Here is a 21,278-nt window from a genome sequence, read left to right on the forward strand (position 1 = left end):
ACAGTGAATAAGGAGTAAAGCAGCAGCAAGAATGACATGGGCAGGACAGGCAGCTAAAAATCACTGCTGATGCAAAGCTGGAGGAAGTCAAGTCTTGCTGAAAAGCAAAGCTCCAATCCATATAAATATGACCAGGAGTTCATCCTTTTATTTCATATTTTCTCTACTGCTTCCTAAAAAACCCAAAACAATTCATACCATTAAACTAAATTAATGCTTTTTAAGTTTAAGCCTCATTTAGTTACATTATACCAAGAACTGATTAGCTCTTAGAAGCTTAGATCTTTCTTTTGCCTTTGCTATGCTATCTCTCATCACATTTTAAATAATTCCTATATTAGCAATTATTGTAACATTTCCTTGGGTCAACTCAAAGCTGAAATAATCAATACTTGTAGTTTGACTCCCTATACCAGGTTTTGCTCCTTCTATTGCTCCTTGCTAACACCTTTGGTTTCTCCATTTCCTTCCTAAGAATCTATCAAGAGTTGAGACTCTTTGATTCCATTCAGGGCATCCCAAAGCCAGCCCAGGTCTTACCTGGGAAAGCCAAACTACACAGGCTCTCCTTGCAGCTCTAAAAGTTGTGCTGTATCAGAACAACGAGGGCAACCTTGAATTTGTAGCTAAGCMCAGAGACATGATCTGTGCTATCCCTTCATCAGTGTCAGCCACCTCTGCTCTTCAGGGCTGTGCTCACAAGACTATTGCTGACTCTTTTTTGGCCCTGAAAATAGATCTCAGCTGTAACACATCTGAAAGGCCAATAAATTCCTCAGTGCATCGTTTCCAAAAAGAAAACATCTAAAATAAAATTCCCAGCAGCTGCAGTGACCTTGTAACTCCATGAATGAGGTTCCTTCACGGTTGTGGCATCGTGACCCCAAGGGCTTGGCACAGATCCCTGCCTTGCCTTCCACTGATCACATTCTCACCCTGTATCACCACCTGAAGAACAGACTGGGAATCTGATCTGCCAGCCARGAGACTTTGCCAATTTTATTTTGTTTCAAAACTAAACTCAGTGAAAACTTCCGTAATTTATGCAACACAAGCCAAGTGAGCCAACGCACAAACTGCTCTGCAGGCACAGCCAGGGAGATGAAAACACCACAWTGTGCAGGGTAAACACAAGGAAAAAGAACAGCAAAGTGGGAGGACATTTCAGGACATTTCAGTTGCCAAAGCTGGGAAGCCACAACTGGAGGACAGGCTCCCAGAGGGCAGCAAAGGCAGTGGCAAGCCCCAGGCTGGCTCCAGGAATGTGGCTCCACAGTGGAGATTGTCAGCCCAGAGCAGAAATGCTGTGCCTCAAACATAAAAAAAAAAAAAAAGCCCACAGAAGCCATCAAAACCCCAGAAAGCCCCTCTGCAGCTGCCAGCATCTCCCCCTTTCCCCGACTAAAGCCACTGTCAGCTCAGCACGGGCTGGGAACGCGAGGTCCACACACATTTGACTTAAAGATTGAAAGAATTATGTAATGCACATGTTGTGACATGGGCCTGGTTTAGGGCAATACTGAATATTTAAGGAACAGCTTCACTGATTTCAAGCCAAAGATATGATGTGACAGGGAAAGYAAAGCTGCTCCCATCTGTGTGGGGGTGAATACATACAACAGAACACAGCATGCAAGTGGGCAGTGAAGCTTTTTTTTAAACTGTGTTTGGCTGAAGTAAAAGCTATCACTGCTTTTACTATCTTAGAGCCCAATGTTTAAAGAATAACACATTTGTTTCCAGTTTTGTTATGGGAGGGGGCAAAGGAAGGAAAAAACTAAGGAAGAGAGAGAAAAAGAGAGATACCCACTGCCAATGTCTAAGAGGCTTCTTGGGGGATTTTCTGATCTGCCACAACAGACCTGATGATGCTGTCCTGCCTGCCTAGGGGCTACTTTCAGACAGATAAACTGCCAGAGCCAAAACCATTCAGCTGGGTGCATACCTGCCTCACAACTCTGAGCTGAACAGCGTGCACAGATCCTCATGACACCTACCTCATGTTTTCCTTGTTCAAAAAAGATGCTSTGAAACTACCAGAACAACTCAACAATGATATCTTTGCACACTGAAAATGAGCCACACGGCTCTTTGACCTGTGTCTTTCCTTCAAAAGCCAGGGAAGAGAGAGCAGCATCAGCTTCCACCCTGGGGCACTGTGTGAAGCAGCAGCAGAATTTCCAGCATTGTGCAGCAGCACCATCAGTGTGACAGTGCTGCTCTGGYCATCCTTCCAGCTGTCCTTGACTCCMATGTGGTATCTGCAAACCAACAAAYCCGTTGGTTTGTTTTCAATAAAAATCTGAGCCTTTTGGCTTTTTTCTTAAGCTATACAAAAGCAAGTGATGAGAAAAAGAGRACATAATTTTCCAGTGGTAAGAAGAAGTCAYGCACTTTCTCTTACTTGCTCTGCCCAAGTGACCACTGAASAGTGAAACTTGGAAGKAAAAGTTTAAAATGTACRCAAAGATAGAAGCATCAAGCCAGTTGGGGGGGATAAATAATGAACCTCTGGGCAAACTTGCAGTGGTGTGTTACTTGGGTGAATGTTTTCTCCTGCAAAGAGYCATAGACAAGAACTGTGTCTGTCTTTCAGAGCCCTAAACAACCTTCTGTGTCCTTTCCAGACCATGAAAAGAGAAGCTTGCATCAGGGAGCTGCATTCTAGATGCCAACTTCATGTCATGGTCAGTAATTCCCCCCTTACAAGCGCGTGAGCCAGGTGCAAAACTCATTTTCTTGACCCAGATTCATTTCACACCTCACTATAAAAGYCTTGGATATACGGTTTTGCTCTAACCAGCTCTGGGAAGACTGTATTGAAAACATGGATTTACAACCCTGACAATAAACCAGAGTCTGTTTAATCAGACTGCTACCTGGTAGCCACAGCCACTCTGTATCCTTCCCAAACCGTAGCTGAGTCTCTTTCCCTTTCCAGCTCCTGTTTCCCCGTTTTCTCCACCAAAGGGACACGTTGGTGCAGTTTACCCCAGTACACACCATCAGCACATCACTGTGGATAAATATGAGCATTCAGCTCTCTCCTGTGCCAGGGCATTCTCAGCCACTCGAGCCATCCCCRCACCCATGGTTCCTGCTGTGCTGTTCCTCCATGCTCCTCTGCCTCAATCTCCACGTTTCAAAAGTCAGCTGAGCAAAAACTGCTCAAGCAAAGCCTGTCCTCAAATGATTTATTGTGAGGTTTTCTATCACTACCTCAAGACTACTCATGTACAGCAGGAAAGGAGTGTGCACAGAGATAGGGTGGCTGTGCAGCAAAAAGCATGCAGAATGTATTTCACTGTGTGCATGCTCTGAGCACAAAGTCTCYTCAAACATTAAAAAGTTTTGTTTTTCTTGGCACACAGTCTATTCCAGGTTTTATTCCAGCTGCCTCAGGCTCTGGGTGTGCTTGGGTTATAACCCACAGTCAGTGAGGCATCCAAAGCACAACAAATTCTGAGYGCTGAGCCCACTTTGTAGGAACCTCCTCAGCTCTGCCATCTCTGCTGTCCCACATTGTGCCCCTATCTCCTACACAGGTTATCCTCTCTTGTCCTAAAAGCCATTCATCTCTTCCACACGAGAGCAAAAGAAGGAACTGTGGTCCCAGATTCAGAACTGAGCAGACAGGATCAGGATGCAAGCAGCCCATTTCCTGGCAGCGGCTTCCCTGTGGCCTCCCACAGTTCATTTAATCTTTTTATCTTCACTTAGCCCACCATCACAAGAAGCTTCTATTTATATTACAGAGTAAGTGTTTGCATGCAATTTAACATTTGCAAAGGCTTTGAAGACTGATAAATTAAGGATTGGATACATCCCATTAAAAAGCCACAATAATAATAATAATTAAATCCTCTCAAGTTCACATACCTATTGTAACAACACTTACACGTTTAGAATCTCCAATCCAACGTGGCAAGCGTGATGTTTGTGTCTGATTCCCCTAAAGCAACGTCTCCTTCAAACAAAACAAGCTTTGACTYGGAGGAGCTATTCATGTGCTGAGCCTTCTGTCTGCAGGACACTGCTGCTTTATGGAGAACTGTTTCTGGATTTTCTTTGGCCTGACTCAGACCCATGTCCTCAAAAGGAATTTAAGAGCACCCCTGGCTGAGCAGAGTGCTCACCCTGACCTGACCAATTGCCTGTGCTCTGCACAGCACAGACAAGGAGGACTGCAAGGAAAGGAAAATGCCATTTGAATCCTGAATGTGTTGTGATGTGATGCAGGGGTTCAGAGGGAACAGGAGGCTGCACCTCAAATGGGGGAGTTGTGAGCCAATGCTGTATAAAGGATTGGAACTCCAGCACTCACCACCCACCACAGCAATGCCTTTTGCCTCCAACCATCAAACCCTGAGTGGCCCTAAACACGGGAGGGAGAAGCCCTGGAAAACAAAACCACCCTGGGCTTGTCCCCAAGAAAGCCAAAGGTGGCTGAGTCTCACCCACGGAGCCCCTAAAGAGGCACTGAGGACCCAGACAAGCCCCAAGACAAACTGCCCAAGAAAGAAATCCACCCCCTGCTCAACAGGGCAGATAAAGCCTGAGTRTGGTGCAACCTGGCATTTTCAGATTCTCCTCCCTCACGCTTCATTTCAACTGATAAAYAAGTGTATTGTTTTATAATTTATGACAGTGTGTGTCTCAGGGAAAAGAGAAGAAAAGCAAGAAGTTGCTTGGGACTGTTCAGTATCCTACAACCCTYGCTGGGCACAGACACAGACAGTCAGTGGAGGTTGTGGTCCATCCCTCAGAGAGGGCAGTGAGGAGAATGAGGGAGCAGCAAGGGAAACCTGCAACCAGAGGCAAGAAAATACCTGGCATTCCAGCACCACATTCATCTGTATTTTATTCTCTGCTGGGGAGCATTTCTCTGCTGAAGAGCATCTCAACAATTTCTGTATCAACCTTTKACACACAGACTGGATATCAGCAAGGAGGAACTGCAAGCTGGACACCCAGAAAGTRGGCAAGGGAGAGATGCTGTGCCATAATCATGGGGAAAGCCCTTGAAAAGTGGGAAAAGCATCACTGCATCTGGAGAGGGGATGCACAGACTGTCAGTGTATGGCCAAACCCTTTGCTGCAGGTTTTGGCTGGTACCTCTGCCTAGCTCAGCACTGCACTCCACCAACCAAACCCTTCCCAGGGAATACTRGTGCTGCTTAGTCTGAGCAGGACATCTGACAAACATCTTTGACATCTTTTGTTCTGGCAGCAAATTAGCAGAGCACTCAGGACAGCTCTGCACCTTTACCCTGGCATTTGCTTCCAAGCCTAGGTTTAACCTCTTATTTAGAGCACATGAATAAATTCGTACAGCTCCTGCAGTGCTCCTTCCTGTTGGCTGCAGAAGATTGAGACTAGATGAAAAGGCAAGGGAGGGGATGCTGACTTTCATCATCTCCTCAGCTGGGGCTTCGAGAAGAAATGAAAAACAGTATCAGTATGTGCAATCATATTTCTATTTACACTTGAGCAGTAACCCTTTCTTTCATCCCTAAAAGGGTGCCAAAATCCATGGGGAGGCTGTTATTTTGGAAATATATACATTCAGCACTGTGGATGTAAAGAAAGGATGTGGAATACAAAGAGAGGATGAAGGGTGGCATTTTCCCAATGGCAAAAAGGAAAACCTTTCTGAGATTGAAGTGGTGACAGGGAGGAAATACCAGCCTGAAAATCACATCTGGGGACTGCCCTAAGTTAAACACCATTCAAAAGTAAAAACCCTCTGATATCAGTGGTGTTAAGCCACATCTTCAGATTATCACAGTATAAAACAGAAATGATTATTCATTGTGGTTAACACTCAGAGTGATACCACCACCAGTCACTGTGGTTTACACAATTCCGGGTGGCAAACTTCTCACCCAGGAAAGCCACAGCCAAGTGGCCATCTTTGCACCCAAAACAAGCCCCAAACAGCTTTTTGCTCTAWCCTGAAGAAGTATTTGAGGACGCACTTTGGATGACATCCTAAGCCATGGTTTATCTCTCTGAGCTGCTTCAGACAGAGCCTTCTAAAACTCAGCACAGGGTGGTTGTCCCAGGTCTCACACTAACACCTGACAGTCTTTACCCCAAAGCAGTGAGGGAGGAGTATTTCTCGGTGCCAGGATTGGTGCTCAGTGCACCTTAAGGCTCTGCTCTTCCTTCCCACCACCTACATGCACACACAAAAGAGAAATAAGGTCCTCCTTCACCCAGCAAAACAGCATTGACCTTCAATCATGAGCCTCATTCTTTCTACATTTATTCTCCAAGCCAGCAGCAGCATTTCTAGATGGATGATAAATAGGTGTCTTGTAGTGTTATGCAGTCAAATGTAACATAAATGTTTGTGGACTGCAAACAAGCATATAAAGAAAAATATTCAAAGGTCAAAACTGATTATCATGGGATCTCTCCACAGTCAAAGCTCTCCCTAATGATCCTGTCTTTTTCTGTTCAGGCTAATTATTTTTCYCCATCTGAAAGGGGAAGAAATGAAAGAGAAGAACTAGAAATCTTGGAGAATCCCCAAAAACTTTCAGGAAAAAAAAAAACCAAGCAGATCTATTCCCCTTTCTCTAGGCCTGGCCTAGAAATACAGGAAACTTCAATTAAAAAAATGGGGGGGTGGGGGAGGGAATTAAAAAAGAATCCTGTGAAATATTTTCTCTAAGACTCAATAGTGAAATACTATCAGGCTACTGTTTAAAATCCTATTATTTTTGCTGTGCTTCAGTTCTTCCCAATGTTCTCTATATAATAAGCATTTCAAATGAAATTACATTATTTTAAAACACACTGTAGTAGGCAATTACAGCTCCCGAATACTAAATGCCAATATAACATAGGCCAGATTTATTGTTGTTCCTTAACYTTCTGCCATGTTCATTATATTTTAATGAACAAGGTTTCACATTAATTTTTTAAGCCTTTGCCTTGGAATCCTGCATTACTGCCATAATTGTGATGCAGAATTAGGTGTCTTTTTACAGAATACATGAAAATACAAATGGTGCAGACACAGGAGGGCCATGGTGGGTAGGGCAATGAGGAGATACTACACAACACAGGGCTTTTCACCTCCTGAATCTCTTCTTCCCCTGGGASAGACTGGAAAGCAATTTAGACATGCACTGAAATCCAGGTGCTGGGCAGAATACAGGCCTCGTTTGCAAGCTGTTGTTTTGCAGGGGATGGATTTGATTGCCTGGTGTCCAAGCCTCCAGCAGCTCAGCAGCTGGTCACACTGCTCCAAGCAAGGATAGAGCTGAGAGCAGGGGAAGCCTTTCCTCTGCATGCAGATATTTGTTAATTCTGGTTATTCTGCRTACTTACAATACTTTAATTATTCATGCCAATAAACTATAGGAAATCTCATTCAACTAGAATTGCTTTTTAAAAATAGTTTTCTTTCCTGAGATAAAATTAAATTGCTTTATTGCAAGATCAGTCTGTGCACCCTTGTTTTTTGTGCTCTTTTGAAGAGAACAGAAATGAAGTCCTGGCTCCTGGTGATGCCTGATGATTTTTGCCTTTCCTTTTTATGCACCTTTTATATACTTTATACCCTTTATATGTTTTCTGTACCCTTTRYGTATCCCKTGTACCCCTTAACCCTGCATGCTTGYAATTCCTAGAGCCTGATATTCCAGCTGAGTTTTGGGGTTCTGCTGGGCAGAGAGACCAAACATCCTCAGGAAGGGCTCAGTGTGCCCTGTGTTATTTCCACCTGAGGCTCCAGCCTTGGGTGAAGCCTCTCTGGAATATCTTGTGTAAACTGGGCTCTGGCCTCATCTCGGGGGGGATTCATTAGAATAGGGGGACATCACTGCATTTGTGAAGTTTCTTATTGGAGAATCCTAGATAGATATGCTAATTCCTGAAATCTATAAAGCTTGTACCCGTGCTGTACACGGGTGTGCATTCTGCCATCAGGTTGTGCACCTGGGATCCCAAATACCGAGGCAAAACCCTTTTTATCTCTTAACCGTGTCCGTGTCATTATTAAAAACTGTTATCAAGGCAACACTGGGGTACTGGAGGCTGACAGGACAGCCCAGCCTGGGGACTGCCTGCTCTGTGGGTCCATAGGCCAAGCTTCTGCCCTCATCATTCCCTTCTGGTTGCCATCTCCTCCTCCTCATGATCCTCTTCACAAGCACGATCCTCTTCATTCCCTCCTCTCCAGAGGGTTTCCCTCATCACCTTTATTCACCTCCACAAAAGCAGCTGCTTTTCCCTATCTAATCCTTCCCTCGTATCTCACTTTCTCCACAGCCTTTCTTCTCCACAGTGTCCATCCCACTCACACCACCAGGGCAACAATAAATCATCTTTYTCCTACTCCCTCCATGCCTTTATGATGCCGAGGTGTTCCCCCACTGCTCTGCATTTCTCCCCTCGCTCCCTCCTTTGCCATAACCTCTGGCTCACAGCCACTGCTGATGCCAGAGTCACCAACACAAGCACTGAACAAACAGCAAAAACCTCCTTGCATCCATCCCCTCACTGCTCCATTTTCCTTCCAAACTCAGAGGTTTTTGCCCACCAACATGCAGCACTCCCTCCGTGTTCCATAGCTCAGTTTTGAACTCTTCTGCTCCACAGCAGCGATTTCTGCCCCACTGAGCCAATCAAGCCTTGCAAGCTTTGCCAGTTCTGCTCCTCCCTCTGTTTCCCTGACAAGCATCTGCTTGCAGAGGCCAGGGAGGATCCCTCAAGCTGGCCACAGGGCTTTTTGGAGGGCTACCAGCCTGCTGGATGTGCCARCCTCTCCGACAGCTGCATCCCAACTCCCACTGATGCTCTCTGTTCTTCCCACTGGAGAAATCACCCCAAAGAGTGGTTTGCCTCTATTTGCAGCCAACAAATGCACAGAAAGCAAACTCTACCAACCAAGCATTTGAATCTAAGGCAGGACACTTAAAGATAATACAGGTCAAACTGTAAAATGGGTTTTACAGAAGTCTGGCTTTTTGGGTGGAATACAAAGGTCCAAGAAAAATCCAGAATAAAAAACCCACCCACCCTGAAATACTCACAAATTATTTATTAAACCCCAACCATATGTACTATGAGAAAGAGAGCYGTATCATGCATAATTTAGTTGGCACACAGACAGTACTGTTGTGTGTTTCATGAAATAAATGAGCATAAATTACTTGGTTTGAATAACACCAAACACCTGATTCCAGAGAACAACACTTCACACTAAAGCTCTTGGCTTGTTGATGCTGCACCAGAGCAAATTAAAATTAGCAAACTGAGAAGAGAAATTCATCTTGTGTCTTGTAGACAAAYATCCATGGTGCATCCACGTGGCTCATCAACAGGAGGAAACTGAGCCATGATGGTATAATGGGGCTATAGAGGAGACTCCATTGCCAGAGAAATTGCCAAAAAATGAACAAGAAATCCTATACATGTTCTTTATGATGCTGGTAACATACAATTCTTTAGCAAGAATAGCAATAGTTTGGTTAGCCTATATATTCATGGATTTGAGTATTATCTTCTCCCAAAAAAAAATTGTAATAGACTTCAGGAAAAGAATCCTTAACAGTTTTTCCGACAAACCTTAGAAAAAGACCCCAGTTTTTTTGTCTGAATGTTTCTGTTTTCCCACACTGGACCACAAACATGTGATTGGAACACKTCTCTCATAAGAAAAAAAGAAATTTWAAAAAAGTGCTTCTGGTAACTTTATCTCCATGTCACAAAAGGATGCATACAGCCTTTGCCTCTTACCATTAATTTGTGCCAAAAGCAAACCCTCAGCAGAACCAGGCAGTGCACTAAGCTTTGCTTTACTTTGAGGAAAGAAATGCAAATATTTTCAACAGCCTTGTACTTACTGAGTTCAGCAATGCTCCCCACACGTGTGGCCAGCAGAGACTGCTCGATGGTCCTCAGCTCTGACTGGCTGAACATCTGCACCTCCCCRGGCTTGTTGGACCTTTGCTGGTCCTTGTGAAGGTTCAAACTGTCAGGCAGGCAGAGAACACCTAGAGTGGAGAAAAAGAAAGAAATCCAATGTCATTTCTGACATTATGGTAACTTTGCTGCCACCACCACATTGTTTTGGGGACATTCCCAGACTCAGCCTGTGTGGCAGAGCTCAAAGACAACCARCTTCTGTAACACAATGTCAAAGATGACTCAGGCATAAGTGGCCCCTGTTAGCTYTTCTGAATATCATCAAGCTGATTACGATGTCACCTCAAGATAATTCTTACAAAAAACAGGGGAATTGCTCAAGGAGGAGTTCAAGAAGGTTCCAAAGAAGCCTCCAAGAAACTACTCCAAATCTATACAAAGWTATTAGAAAATGGTACCTAGTGCTATGTCAGAATTCCTAAAGATTGGCTTTAAAATTACAACTGAGACAGAAAMCACATTTACAGCATTTTCCTGCAAGGGGATTCCACTGTCAATTGCCAAAATAAGGGACAGCATCAAGATGCTAGAAGTGTCATTGATGGCTGATGGAATTYCTTTTGTAAATACAGCTCCTGGCAATCGAACTACTTGGGCTTCAAAAGCCAATTATGCAGAAGCCCTTAGAGCAGTGAATTTTTACGGTGCAGGGCAAAAGTAAAGCTACTRACATAAAATGATTTACATACACATTCATTCAGGCACAAAAAACACTTTCTGCCATGACATCTAAACCCTCAGGAATAGATAGAGGGCATGTATTTATTTGCCAAAATCATTGTCATGCTAACAATGAGAACTTATTTACARGAGCAAAAATTGCATTTCTGTCCTTGGGCAAGAGCTGCATTGGTTCAGCTCGGAGAGCTTTTCACAGCATCACCTTCCCAACCCCTCTGGGACATACACAGACCCACTGGAGGCAGTGGAATTGTAAGGAATCACCTCTTTATGATAATTAAATGTCATCTTATCTCCACATGTTACATTTGAAAAGAAGCCAGAGTAGGAAATGTGGGGTTTTTTTTTCCATTAGTTTTTACAATTCCATCCTTTAAATACAGAGAATAAATACAGGTCAAGGAGACTTTGCAAGTCACATTAAGGAAGAGGTACATATTAAGTGTTTTTCTTTAAGGCAAGAACTTGCTTRGTTTCCCAGCTCAATAAATATATGACACCTAACTCTACTGACCAAAAATTGCCAAYAGATGCAACATTGAAGGTCCAGGACAGAATGGCCACCTGAATCTGTCTCAGTCATGAAATAACCCCACAAATGGCACAGCTTTGGTGCACTGAAAGAGSAGGAAATGCACATGGAAGGAGATGCTTCTCAAATGCCTTGAATTCCCCTCCTCACATCCATCTCCTCCCTGCAACCAATTCAGTCCACAAGTTCTGCTTGTAGCACAAAGCTTAAAAACATTCACCCTGGGAGGAGAGAGGTGACACAGGTTCAATGAGCCCATTCCAAAGGAAAAAGCAGAGAAAACACCGGGAAAACCAAGACCACCATGGCCATGAGACAGCAACCTACACGAGGATCATCCTCTGCACGAAGCAGTGGCACCAGAACAAAATCCCAAATAGCCTGTTCAGAGATAGAGGAGCAGAACAGATGGAATTCCCTGCCCTGGCTATGGTCCAGGCTTCAACAACCCCATGAATGAGTAAAAGGTCAGAGAGTAACACAACTCACAGGGAAATGCCCTGGAGAGAAAGAGCAGGACACCAGACACAGCAAGAGGGAGGGAAGAATTCAAAGCTGAGAGGGAAGGGATGAAAAAGGACAAAAAGCTTATCAAACAAGCTCTTCAAATTCTCCTGCCATCACTCAGTGCCTGACTCTCATAAACACTTGGTGCACTGATCAACATTTATATTCTGGGGATGTACAGAGCTTGGGAAGTACAACACCTGCATTTMAAATGCAGGCTTGCCTGCATGTTGTGGTAAGTACCTTCTCTCATTTTTTTTTTAGATTCTTCTTTATCATTTTAATGGATAGAAATTAAGACAAAATTGGAAGAGTCTTCCCTGCAGAAAACAGATGKAAGAATGATCTAATATTCTAAGAGACAACAAGAAATTGAGCACAAACAGCTTTATGGCATCTTTAAAAAAAGAAATGGATAATTTYTGTGCAAAAACACACCTTAAATGTTGAAAAAAATACTGTTTTATAATAACTTTACAAATAAAATTCAAATAGCTTAAAATTATAATTAAGGACAAAAGATAGTTCTCCAAGTGATTTATGYAGTGGGATATAAATATTTTATTCTCTACTTTGTCTATGACTGTTCCCACAGCCAGGCCTTTTCCTTACAAACAGCTCTGATGATTAATTACTCTGGTTTTTAGTGAGGGGAGCATATTCTTAGGTTCTTGGATAGAAAAGCACAAAAAAAAATGCAAAATGTGCTATTGTTAGAAAACGTAACAAATTATAGGATGTTTCATGCCAAAGGGTTTCACTTGGGTTGGAGATTAGCAAAGACACACAATAGCCAAACATCTGATACTTRTATCAGCTTCAAAACTATAATTGACCACAGCAAGTGACCAGCGGGGTGATGGAAGATTTGTTTGTAACTCATAATTTTGCTGGATCAAATCTGGTTTTCACAAATATGGAAAAAAGGAATTTTATGGCTTGGGCATGCAACTCTGCCAATCTCCTAGCTTCAACAGTTTCCCCCCAAAATATTAAAGCAAATAAACTGTTTTTTTAAAAGAAAAACCCACTCTCTTTGTATCAGTGTTTGATGTAAGGTTCAAATTTTCTGATGAAAAGCTACAGCAGGGAAGAGGAGAGAAAAGAATGCCAAATTGAAGGGGAGGGRGAAAAGATAAACACTTTGTGATTATAAATATCTTTTTAATAGATAGAAACATCGAAAAAGCCACCATCAGCTTTCACTGGTTTGGCAGCTGTTCAACTTCCTTATTTTAATTCTCTGCCAATTGGTTATTATTCACTTGCTTTTTCAGTCTTATTGTGTCCAACTTGAGAAACAGGTGAGGACCTCAGGTTTCCAAAGACCTGAAAACCAGGACGTTTCCCCCCTTTCTTTTCTGGCTGGAGAGAAATGTGTACATTTTAAAATCAGCAGGATGAAAAAARGAAAAAAATAAATCACAACGATAAGCTCTCCCCCAAATCTCTAGTGGGAAAACAACATCATAGAGAAAATCTGATGAACAATTAATACATTTCACATTTTCCTGCYTTCTGGGCTCAGCTAAAGCACAAGCCAGAGCTCAGTCCCTAAGGATTTAGAAATCCCAAACCAAAAAAGTATTGCACAAAATGACAAAGTGAAGGTGCCCAAACTTATATTTTAAACTTTCATGCAAATTCATCCAGAGACTGGGTGATAACTCKTCCAGTTTCCCCACAGAACAAGGCAAGCAAGGAGAAGTCTGTACTGCTGATATTCATGGGYTGGCAATACCCATCCACATTTCAAATTCTTTGCCTCCTCTCCTTTAGTATTCAAATCCCATGTTCTAAACAAAACAAATTTCCAATGACATTAAATTAATAAAAATGCCCACTGGACAATGTGATTCAAACTGATCCATGGCTGAAGAATCCAGAAGAAACCTAACAGAAATGTGTTCACTTGACTAAAAATATAAACACTGTAAACACAAAAAAATACTTTTTTCACATTTAACCTTTCATTCCTTTGGAAAGAGTTTTTTGTACAAGACTTCTTTGTACCAATTTACAATCTGAATAGAAGTGTGAATGCTTTGMTGCTCTCTTGTAATTTTTGTTTAATTGTTCGTACTTCCAAGAGAAAATAATTAAAATAATTTGACCTCCCTCTTTATCTATTACAYCTTAAGTAAATGCATATATGTGGAAAAGAGTTTATACTCACACTACAAGAAATAGGTGGATCCTACTAAGAGTTTATAGCATTTAAGTGTGCAGGACAGATAGAATTGTTATACAAAATGAGCCTGGAAATGGTAGATAACCCTGAGCTGTCCCCAAAATGTGGTGTTGGATATTACATTGCATAAGTAAATGCCAAACTTACACAGGGGATTAGAAAATCCCCTCAATCATTGTAATTTTAATTTTTTTTTACATGGGAACACGTGACTAGTAAGCCTTTGAGTCCTGCTCTCATAAATAATCACGTGAAGTTCAAGAGCTCACAAAACATCCAATAATAAAAAAAAAAACCAAAAACTCTTTTTCTTCCACAAGCTCAGGTACTAAAATACTTTCCAGCACCAGAGAGAGCATTCTTGAGATCTACAACATAAACACCTATGGGAAAAAAAATAAAAGGGTCAAAAGGATTGCCAGGTGCCTTTGCAACAGCAAAACACTTGAGTAGGTGTAAACCCCACATGGTTGGTGTTCCAACAGGCAGAAAAACCCTCCTGGACCCCACACTAAGGATGGCATCCAGGAACTCAGCAGATTTTGAGGAATGAGAGGGGATCAGCAGCACCCTGAGCTCAGCATCCCAACCGAGGTGCAAAAGTTGGTGGATGTAACAAACTCTGGTCTAAGCTCAGCCTTGGAAAGAAACCCTAAAGTCTCCCTTGTTTGAAACAACTGCACTGTCACTGCTGTCCCCCTGATGGRCAAAGCAATGGAACACACCTTGGCTTCTCACAGAAATGAGACCACGRGGAAAACTTTAAATCTCATCATTTCAGCCACTGTTTCCATCYAACGGGAGACCTGGAAAGCAATCAAGGCAAGAAGCACAAAGTGTCTTCTTTCCACACATTCCAACCCGGTTAAATAACAGGGATGGGCTTTGCATGGAGAAAATGCACTTGGGAAAGCAAGGTGGTGAGATCAARTTTCCAGAAGTGGAGTCTTACAGCAGGCAGAGCAAACCAAAGCAGGAAGGGTGGAGCAGGAATCAAAAGACCAAAGACAAAAATTGGCATCACCGAGCTCTGTGCTTCACCTCCACACTGCAGGTAAGGWAATATTCATGTTGAATACATAGAGAAAGTGAAAGTAAAGCACAGAAGMGCTTAATTCAAGGTGAAATAAGGAGTGTCAGAGAAAACCAGGAAAATACCATAAGGCCTCTAGTTATGCATTTGAACCACMGGACATGACCCTTTGTCTCCTGGAAAAACCAGTAGAAGGTCAAATGAGTAATATACTTAAAATTTTTGGAAATGAGGGCCTAACTAAATCATCCAAAGCAGAGAGCACCTCTGTGAGACACCAGAGCAGATGCTACAGGAAGACAAGATAATRRAATTATATTACAAAATGCGACTGTRACATCTTTTCTTGTAACSAAGTTTCTTAGCACAACACATTCTACTTAACTGGGATGTCCTCCTTATTGGGATCTTTCTAAAGGCAATAGTTTTCAGTTAGTGATAATGAGTGGCAATCACTGCTGCTTAAAATGGCATACAAGTAACAACAATTCAACTAAATTAGGATATATTCTGCTAGCACCAAGCAGTTAAGTGGTGCACAACCAAGTGGAACGCAGGACGGATTTGATTGTTCAGGCTATATATTACAAAACAAAGAAGAATCAGAAAATTAAATCCCACTAAACATAGAAATTGAGCTCCCAAATCGCCAACTACAGCTTCACATTCTTTTTTTTTTTTTTTTTTTAGAATATAGAGAAACGAAAATTTTAAGTCTTGCCAAAATGAATCGCTAAACTTCAAAATCCTCAAAACCACCACAAAAACAAACTACAAAAGCAGTGAACATGCAGCAAGCCAGTCCACAGGAGAAGAAATGGAGCTCCATCTCTTCATACTTATCATCAAAGTCTCTCCCCCAGCTCCCTACAGCCCTGATGTGCACCCTACACCTTCACCTCCCTGGGATTTTCACCACAGCTCTCTCCCTGTTGGCCATAAAGGGGCACTTTATCAGCTTCACAATAGGAAAATTGCACAACAGCATCCTCTGCTCARTCATGTTGTTCCACTGTCACAGTGACCATAAAAGTTTCAGTGAGAGTTGTGATTTTTTTGGCAGGGAGATGTTAGAGCTGACATAGTGCATTTATTTCATGTGGAGCACCCATCACTTTGAGATGACCCTGGAACTAGCAAAATGTGAGAAAAAGGTTTTGTCTCACTCTTTGATAGAAGGCATCCAGATAAAAAAAAACAAAAGAAAAAAAAAATTAAAAATGCCAGTTCCATCTTCCTTCTCTGCTACACGCAAATAAATATAACACATGCAGCCCTCAGTGTGGCAACCCCACAAGAACTTGAGAGGTCTCAAGGAATCTGATGGAAGAAAAGGGCACAGTGAATGTGTTGGCAGTACCAGCAAGTGAGAAAGCTCAGGGAAATGCAGATTTGATRGCTCCCAGTGTAACCATGAGAGTGCCTCTTGCAGCAAGACACTCAAAAAAGAAAGGATGTGCACTGGTATAAACATGGGATCTGGGCATACACAAGAATAAACTCATGCAAAAATGGGTTTGGCTAAAAACAAGCACAAGTCCCTCTTAGACTGAGAGTTCAAAGAAAGTCTAAGCCTTTGAGTCACCAAAAATGACTAAGAATGCTTTAATGGGTTTTATTTTATGAAAAAAGACCTGTCAATGGTAACAACAGAATGAGAGGATTCAGTGATTCATAGCTTATAAGCCTCCCCAGAGCCTTTAATTTCCTTCATTCATTACTGGMAGCCCCTGAAATGCTCAGCCCTGACAGAAGATTTCCCTTTCAGTGACTGTGACGTGGACAGTGCTGATACGATGCCTCTCCTCACCCCTCCAGGTTCCTGCAGTGTCCAACACTCAAACAGCAGCAGCTCATCAGGCACTGTCGTGTATGAGCAGTGAGCAKCTCATAACAGCAAAGGTTTGGGTTTCTGGAGAGGAGACAGCGAGTAGGAAATTGCAAATGAGTAACTCCACTCATGTGAGTACRTCAGCTTCCACTGGTGTGAGATCCACAACCCGAACAGGCTCCTGTTCCAGGGACTGCAGCACAAAATGCCTGATCCCAAAGCACATCTTTTCTGTCGCCTTCTCTGCGTGCCACCCTCCTTTTGGCACAGGCACCATGTGTTGGATGCCTTCAAGGGTCAGGCACATCATTTCAAAAACACCCATGTGCTTCCATTTCTGAGCAGTTGCACTAACACTCTAGAATACACTTGGCAAGAATATTTTGAAAACCGTAAAAAACACCTTCTCCATTTGCTTCAATATTTGCAAAGATTAATATGCTTTTTACAGGGGAAAGACTYGTTTGCTAAAAATTCCTCCTTTCACTTTGGAACCATCAGCTTATACACAACTCCATGACTAAAGCACAGCAGAGAAAACACTGAGATTGAGCACAGATTTTCCATTGCAGGTACCAACTGCACCCTTCCCACTCCCCAGGGGAAGCAGCTGGAAATGGGATGGAGGAGAGTGTGACAAAGCACCCTCTGTGGTCTGTGGAGCAGTCACCTGCACTTGGGAGCCACTTATGGATGCAAAATCTAATGCAAACCATGCCTACACTGGGGATAAGGGTTTGCAATTCAAACTGCTGAAAACATCTGACCTTGCAAGGGTGGGTGACTGGTTGATGGTACAGAGCCAGGTGCTTGMTTTTTGCTCCCTAAGTCACCTTCCACAAATGCCAAAATCTCAGACTCTAGCCTAGGCAATGCTGCTGTAATAGCAAAAAGCTGCTAAAATCATCACCATCCTTTAATTCAATCAACAAAGCCATCAGCCTCAAAGATTTCTGGGAAGGCACCAGTCAATGAAATAAATAAAAAAATAAAATATTTTTTCAATATTCAATAAAATAAATATAAATAAATAAAAAATATTACAATTAAAATAAATAATAAAATAAATAATAAAATAAATATAAAAAGAAATGTGTTTCAATAAAATAAATGTTAAAAAGATACAATTAGTTAAGTCTGCACTCAATAAGGTATTTTTACCCAAAACACACAACGTGTAGTGGCTGCAAGGAAATCCCTGAGCCTGTGCACATGTGAACAAAATTGCATTGCCATACTGCAGCAAGAAAATGCAGGCAGCTCTGGCAGAACTCTCACTGACTTAGGGTTGAGTTTTGGGTAAACTGGAGAGTCTGGAGCCCACAGAAAAGGGTAAGTAATTAGGATTTCCTTTCAACTGCTTGCACAGATGACTATCAGATKAGCCACTCCACCCTCACCATGAAAGGCCGTGCTTAATGGAAGTAAAGAATGATAAGATGSTTTAGAAACACAAGCTGCTGTTTACTGGCTTAAGGGCAGTATCACTACAAGAATTTGTTACACTCCCTCCCACCCCACTAAGGATGCACTGAGCAAATGGATTGTCACAGCAGGATAAAAACCACCTACCCACAAAGTTTATTGTGCAGGATTATGACAATGTCCTGAACTCCTAGAAGCCCCCAGCAGGATTTGTCCTGTGGTTTGGGACATCATTTGGGGCATCCCCAGCAGGAGAGATGCTGTAAACACCTGAGCTCAGGGACTGTGACCCACATGGGACCAAGGCATCCTTCTTGCCATGTGTTTAAAGCCAAATACTCACCTAAAACTTTCAYTGACTGGAAACCCTGGATGCCAGCCAGATGACAGTCCTTTCTAAAAGTAACCTTTACGTTCTTCCAAAATTCCACTTGGCTTACTAAATAGAAATTGCCTGTTAAGAGCACGTATTTCACCATTGAGACCTTTGATACATAGACACCTACAACAATAAATCAGTTCTGACCAGTAAAGGTTAACCCATATACAGATATATATGGCAAAATCATTACAGACAATGAAAAAAATTTACAAGAGAGGTTAGACTATGCTGCTAGCACACATTTCTGACTGCCTGCCCTGCAGATTGCCTGGCTGAAACCCATTTCAAATAAATTCAGGTTTTATAGAGCTGATAGACAAACTCTTCCCTACCCAGCTGTAACACACACTAACTGTTCATGTGCATGAGCTCATTGCATGGCTAACAGTTTATCTGAAAAAGATTTATGTTTATTTTACAGACATTTAATAGTTCTTTTTAATCCAGTCAGAGCATGCATTTGTACATTCTGTATTTTATATGAAGATACACYGTTTTATTCCTAAAATACCTCATACATTTTTTAAAAATTATGCCCTCTATTACTTTACACAGAGAGAAAAGGCTGCACATTGATTCTCAGAGTGGTTAAAGGTCAAATGGAGTTTTCATTTATGCATAATCTGAAGACACGAACCTTTGCATTATTAATCTTCTCCAGTGTTTCAGCGAGGATTTCATAGATCAATACAGACCAACAAACACCAAACACTCTGTAGTACAGGAATATGATCATTTCTATGTCAGAGCCTTCTCCAAAGCAAAAAAACCCACACAAAAAAAAACCCCCACCACTAAAAAAAAATAAAAAGAAGTATTTTTAAATAATTTTGGAGGAACTGACTGCCCTAGAAAAACCTAAATACTGCTGGGACGTATCAGAAGCGACTGAAATCAGGGACATATAATGATACAGCAGGTAGCTGTAACTGCCTCGCCTGCTACATCACATCTGCTGATTTTATTTAGCTTCTCTTTTAAGCAGACTGAAAGAAACCAAATGGTGTTTGGAAACTTCCAGACAGRGCTTCAGTGGGCCAGCATTACATAACTGATTGGCTGATTTARACAGCATTGTATGCAATGAAGGACACAGAAACTAAACACAAATCTTCAGAACTTTTCAAGTCAAAAGCCTATATGGGAAAGTCCCCCAGACAATAAAGCAGTGACAATAAACTCCATTTCCTTCACTCAGGTACAGTCCCCAAACAGATGTGTGTTCATGGCCTCATACAGGTGGTTATAGCCCCTAAACCAACTCCAGTTGTACTATTGCAATCACATTCTCCAGGGATAAACACAAAAAAATCCTCCCTGGTTTAGATTTCTTAATACTAACAATTAGATGAAGCACAGGGAATTACAAGAGAATTATGAAGTTCATTTTATTTGGAAAAGACATGGATCCAATGAGAACTACTGTTTTGYACCATAAAAGCACACCATGAAATTTAATTGCAATGCACAACACTGCAAGAGCTACAGGCAAGTTTTCATTGCCTCAGCTGCATGTCAGAAGGACAAGGAACAAAAATAGACTCAATTTCCAGTACAAAAATAAAACAAATTCATAATTAATTATTTTAATTCTATTCTAGTGAAAAGGCAGARCTCTGCAATTTAAATCATTTGCAGRTTTGTGGTCTCCAGCCATGAGAGGACAACACACTACCATTGACCCCAGGCACAGGGACTGCTGCACAAGGCCAAGACTGATCTATGAGCTTCATTAAGAGATTTAAATAGAGYCCATAGATATAAATACATATGTGCACACACAATGTGAAATTAAAGCAGCCATTTGTATATACCAGACTTCCCAGAGAGTATCTTCTGTTGAAAAACAGTCACTGACTTTGAGCTCATTTGCCCAGAAATACATAACCAGAAACAGGAGTAAATCAATGTAATTTCTCTTACTGTTGTAGTCTTTTAAATCAAGTTTGAATGCACTCAGAGACAAAAATATACTAACTAGTCAATGCACAGGAAATGCTAAACTGTTCATTTAAATGGGAAGCAATATAATTTTCTAATGCACCATTACAGTTACAAGTTACACAGATGCAACATGTGAAAAAAAAAAAAGRTGGCACAYGGGTCATCTTTTCTGATGTGAAGTTAGCATAATGAAGAAAGATCGTTCTTTTGCCCAAATTCTTCRTGTTAATCATGTCTCTAAGTGACTAACAACGGATTCAGTGGACACTCAAAATGGTTTATTGTGTAAGAAAGTTGTTTCTGAATTTGGTAGATGTGGAAGCAAYCTCCCTCCTCCCCATTTCCACCAGTGGAAGGAAGGGCGTGGTACTGGAATGGTAATATTCCAAAACATATTCCATATTCATGAACATGACTGCAGTGGGCAAAGCCTTCAGCACAAGAACTGAAAGATCACACTTAATTCAGAGGAATTTTGACAAAAAAGGTCAGCATCTTTTCTGTTTCCACATGGAAATTGTTCTCGGTATTTCCACAGCACAGGAAAACAGTGAAACCTTTTCACTTCATACATCTGAAGTTCCTTCCTCAGGCAGTTTCATCTCTGTTCAGCACTCAGATGGGATGCTTTGTCCACTAAGAATTTGTGGACATTTAGAATTGATCATATCTCTGCTTGATTACTGAAACAAATTGTTTGAAAACCCCACCTGCACTGACTTATGACCACGGCTTCTCTCCCCACTCTGTTTAAGCAGCCACTACTTGAAATCTTGGCTTCAGAACAAACTTTGTGGTCAACAGGCAGGC

The 21,278-nt window shown here is 41.8% G+C and overlaps 1 protein-coding gene across 1 annotated transcript in view; it reads right to left on the bottom strand.

Annotated features, from left to right (window-relative positions):
* Positions 1 to 21,278, bottom strand: part of ABTB3 (ankyrin repeat and BTB domain containing 3) — a 148,912-nt gene that overhangs the window by 53,655 nt on the left and 73,979 nt on the right. The window contains exon 2 of the mRNA XM_057381083.1: positions 9,861 to 10,010. Coding sequence (XP_057237066.1) covers positions 9,861 to 10,010 — 150 coding nt within the window. The remainder of the gene's footprint in view (positions 1 to 9,860; positions 10,011 to 21,278) is intronic.

The sequence above is a fragment of the Malurus melanocephalus genome, unplaced genomic scaffold (genome assembly GCF_030028575.1).
Source record: "Malurus melanocephalus ecotype Western Australia unplaced genomic scaffold, MMel_1.1 scaffold_490, whole genome shotgun sequence".
In the NCBI taxonomy this organism is placed as follows: domain Eukaryota; kingdom Metazoa; phylum Chordata; class Aves; order Passeriformes; family Maluridae; genus Malurus; species Malurus melanocephalus.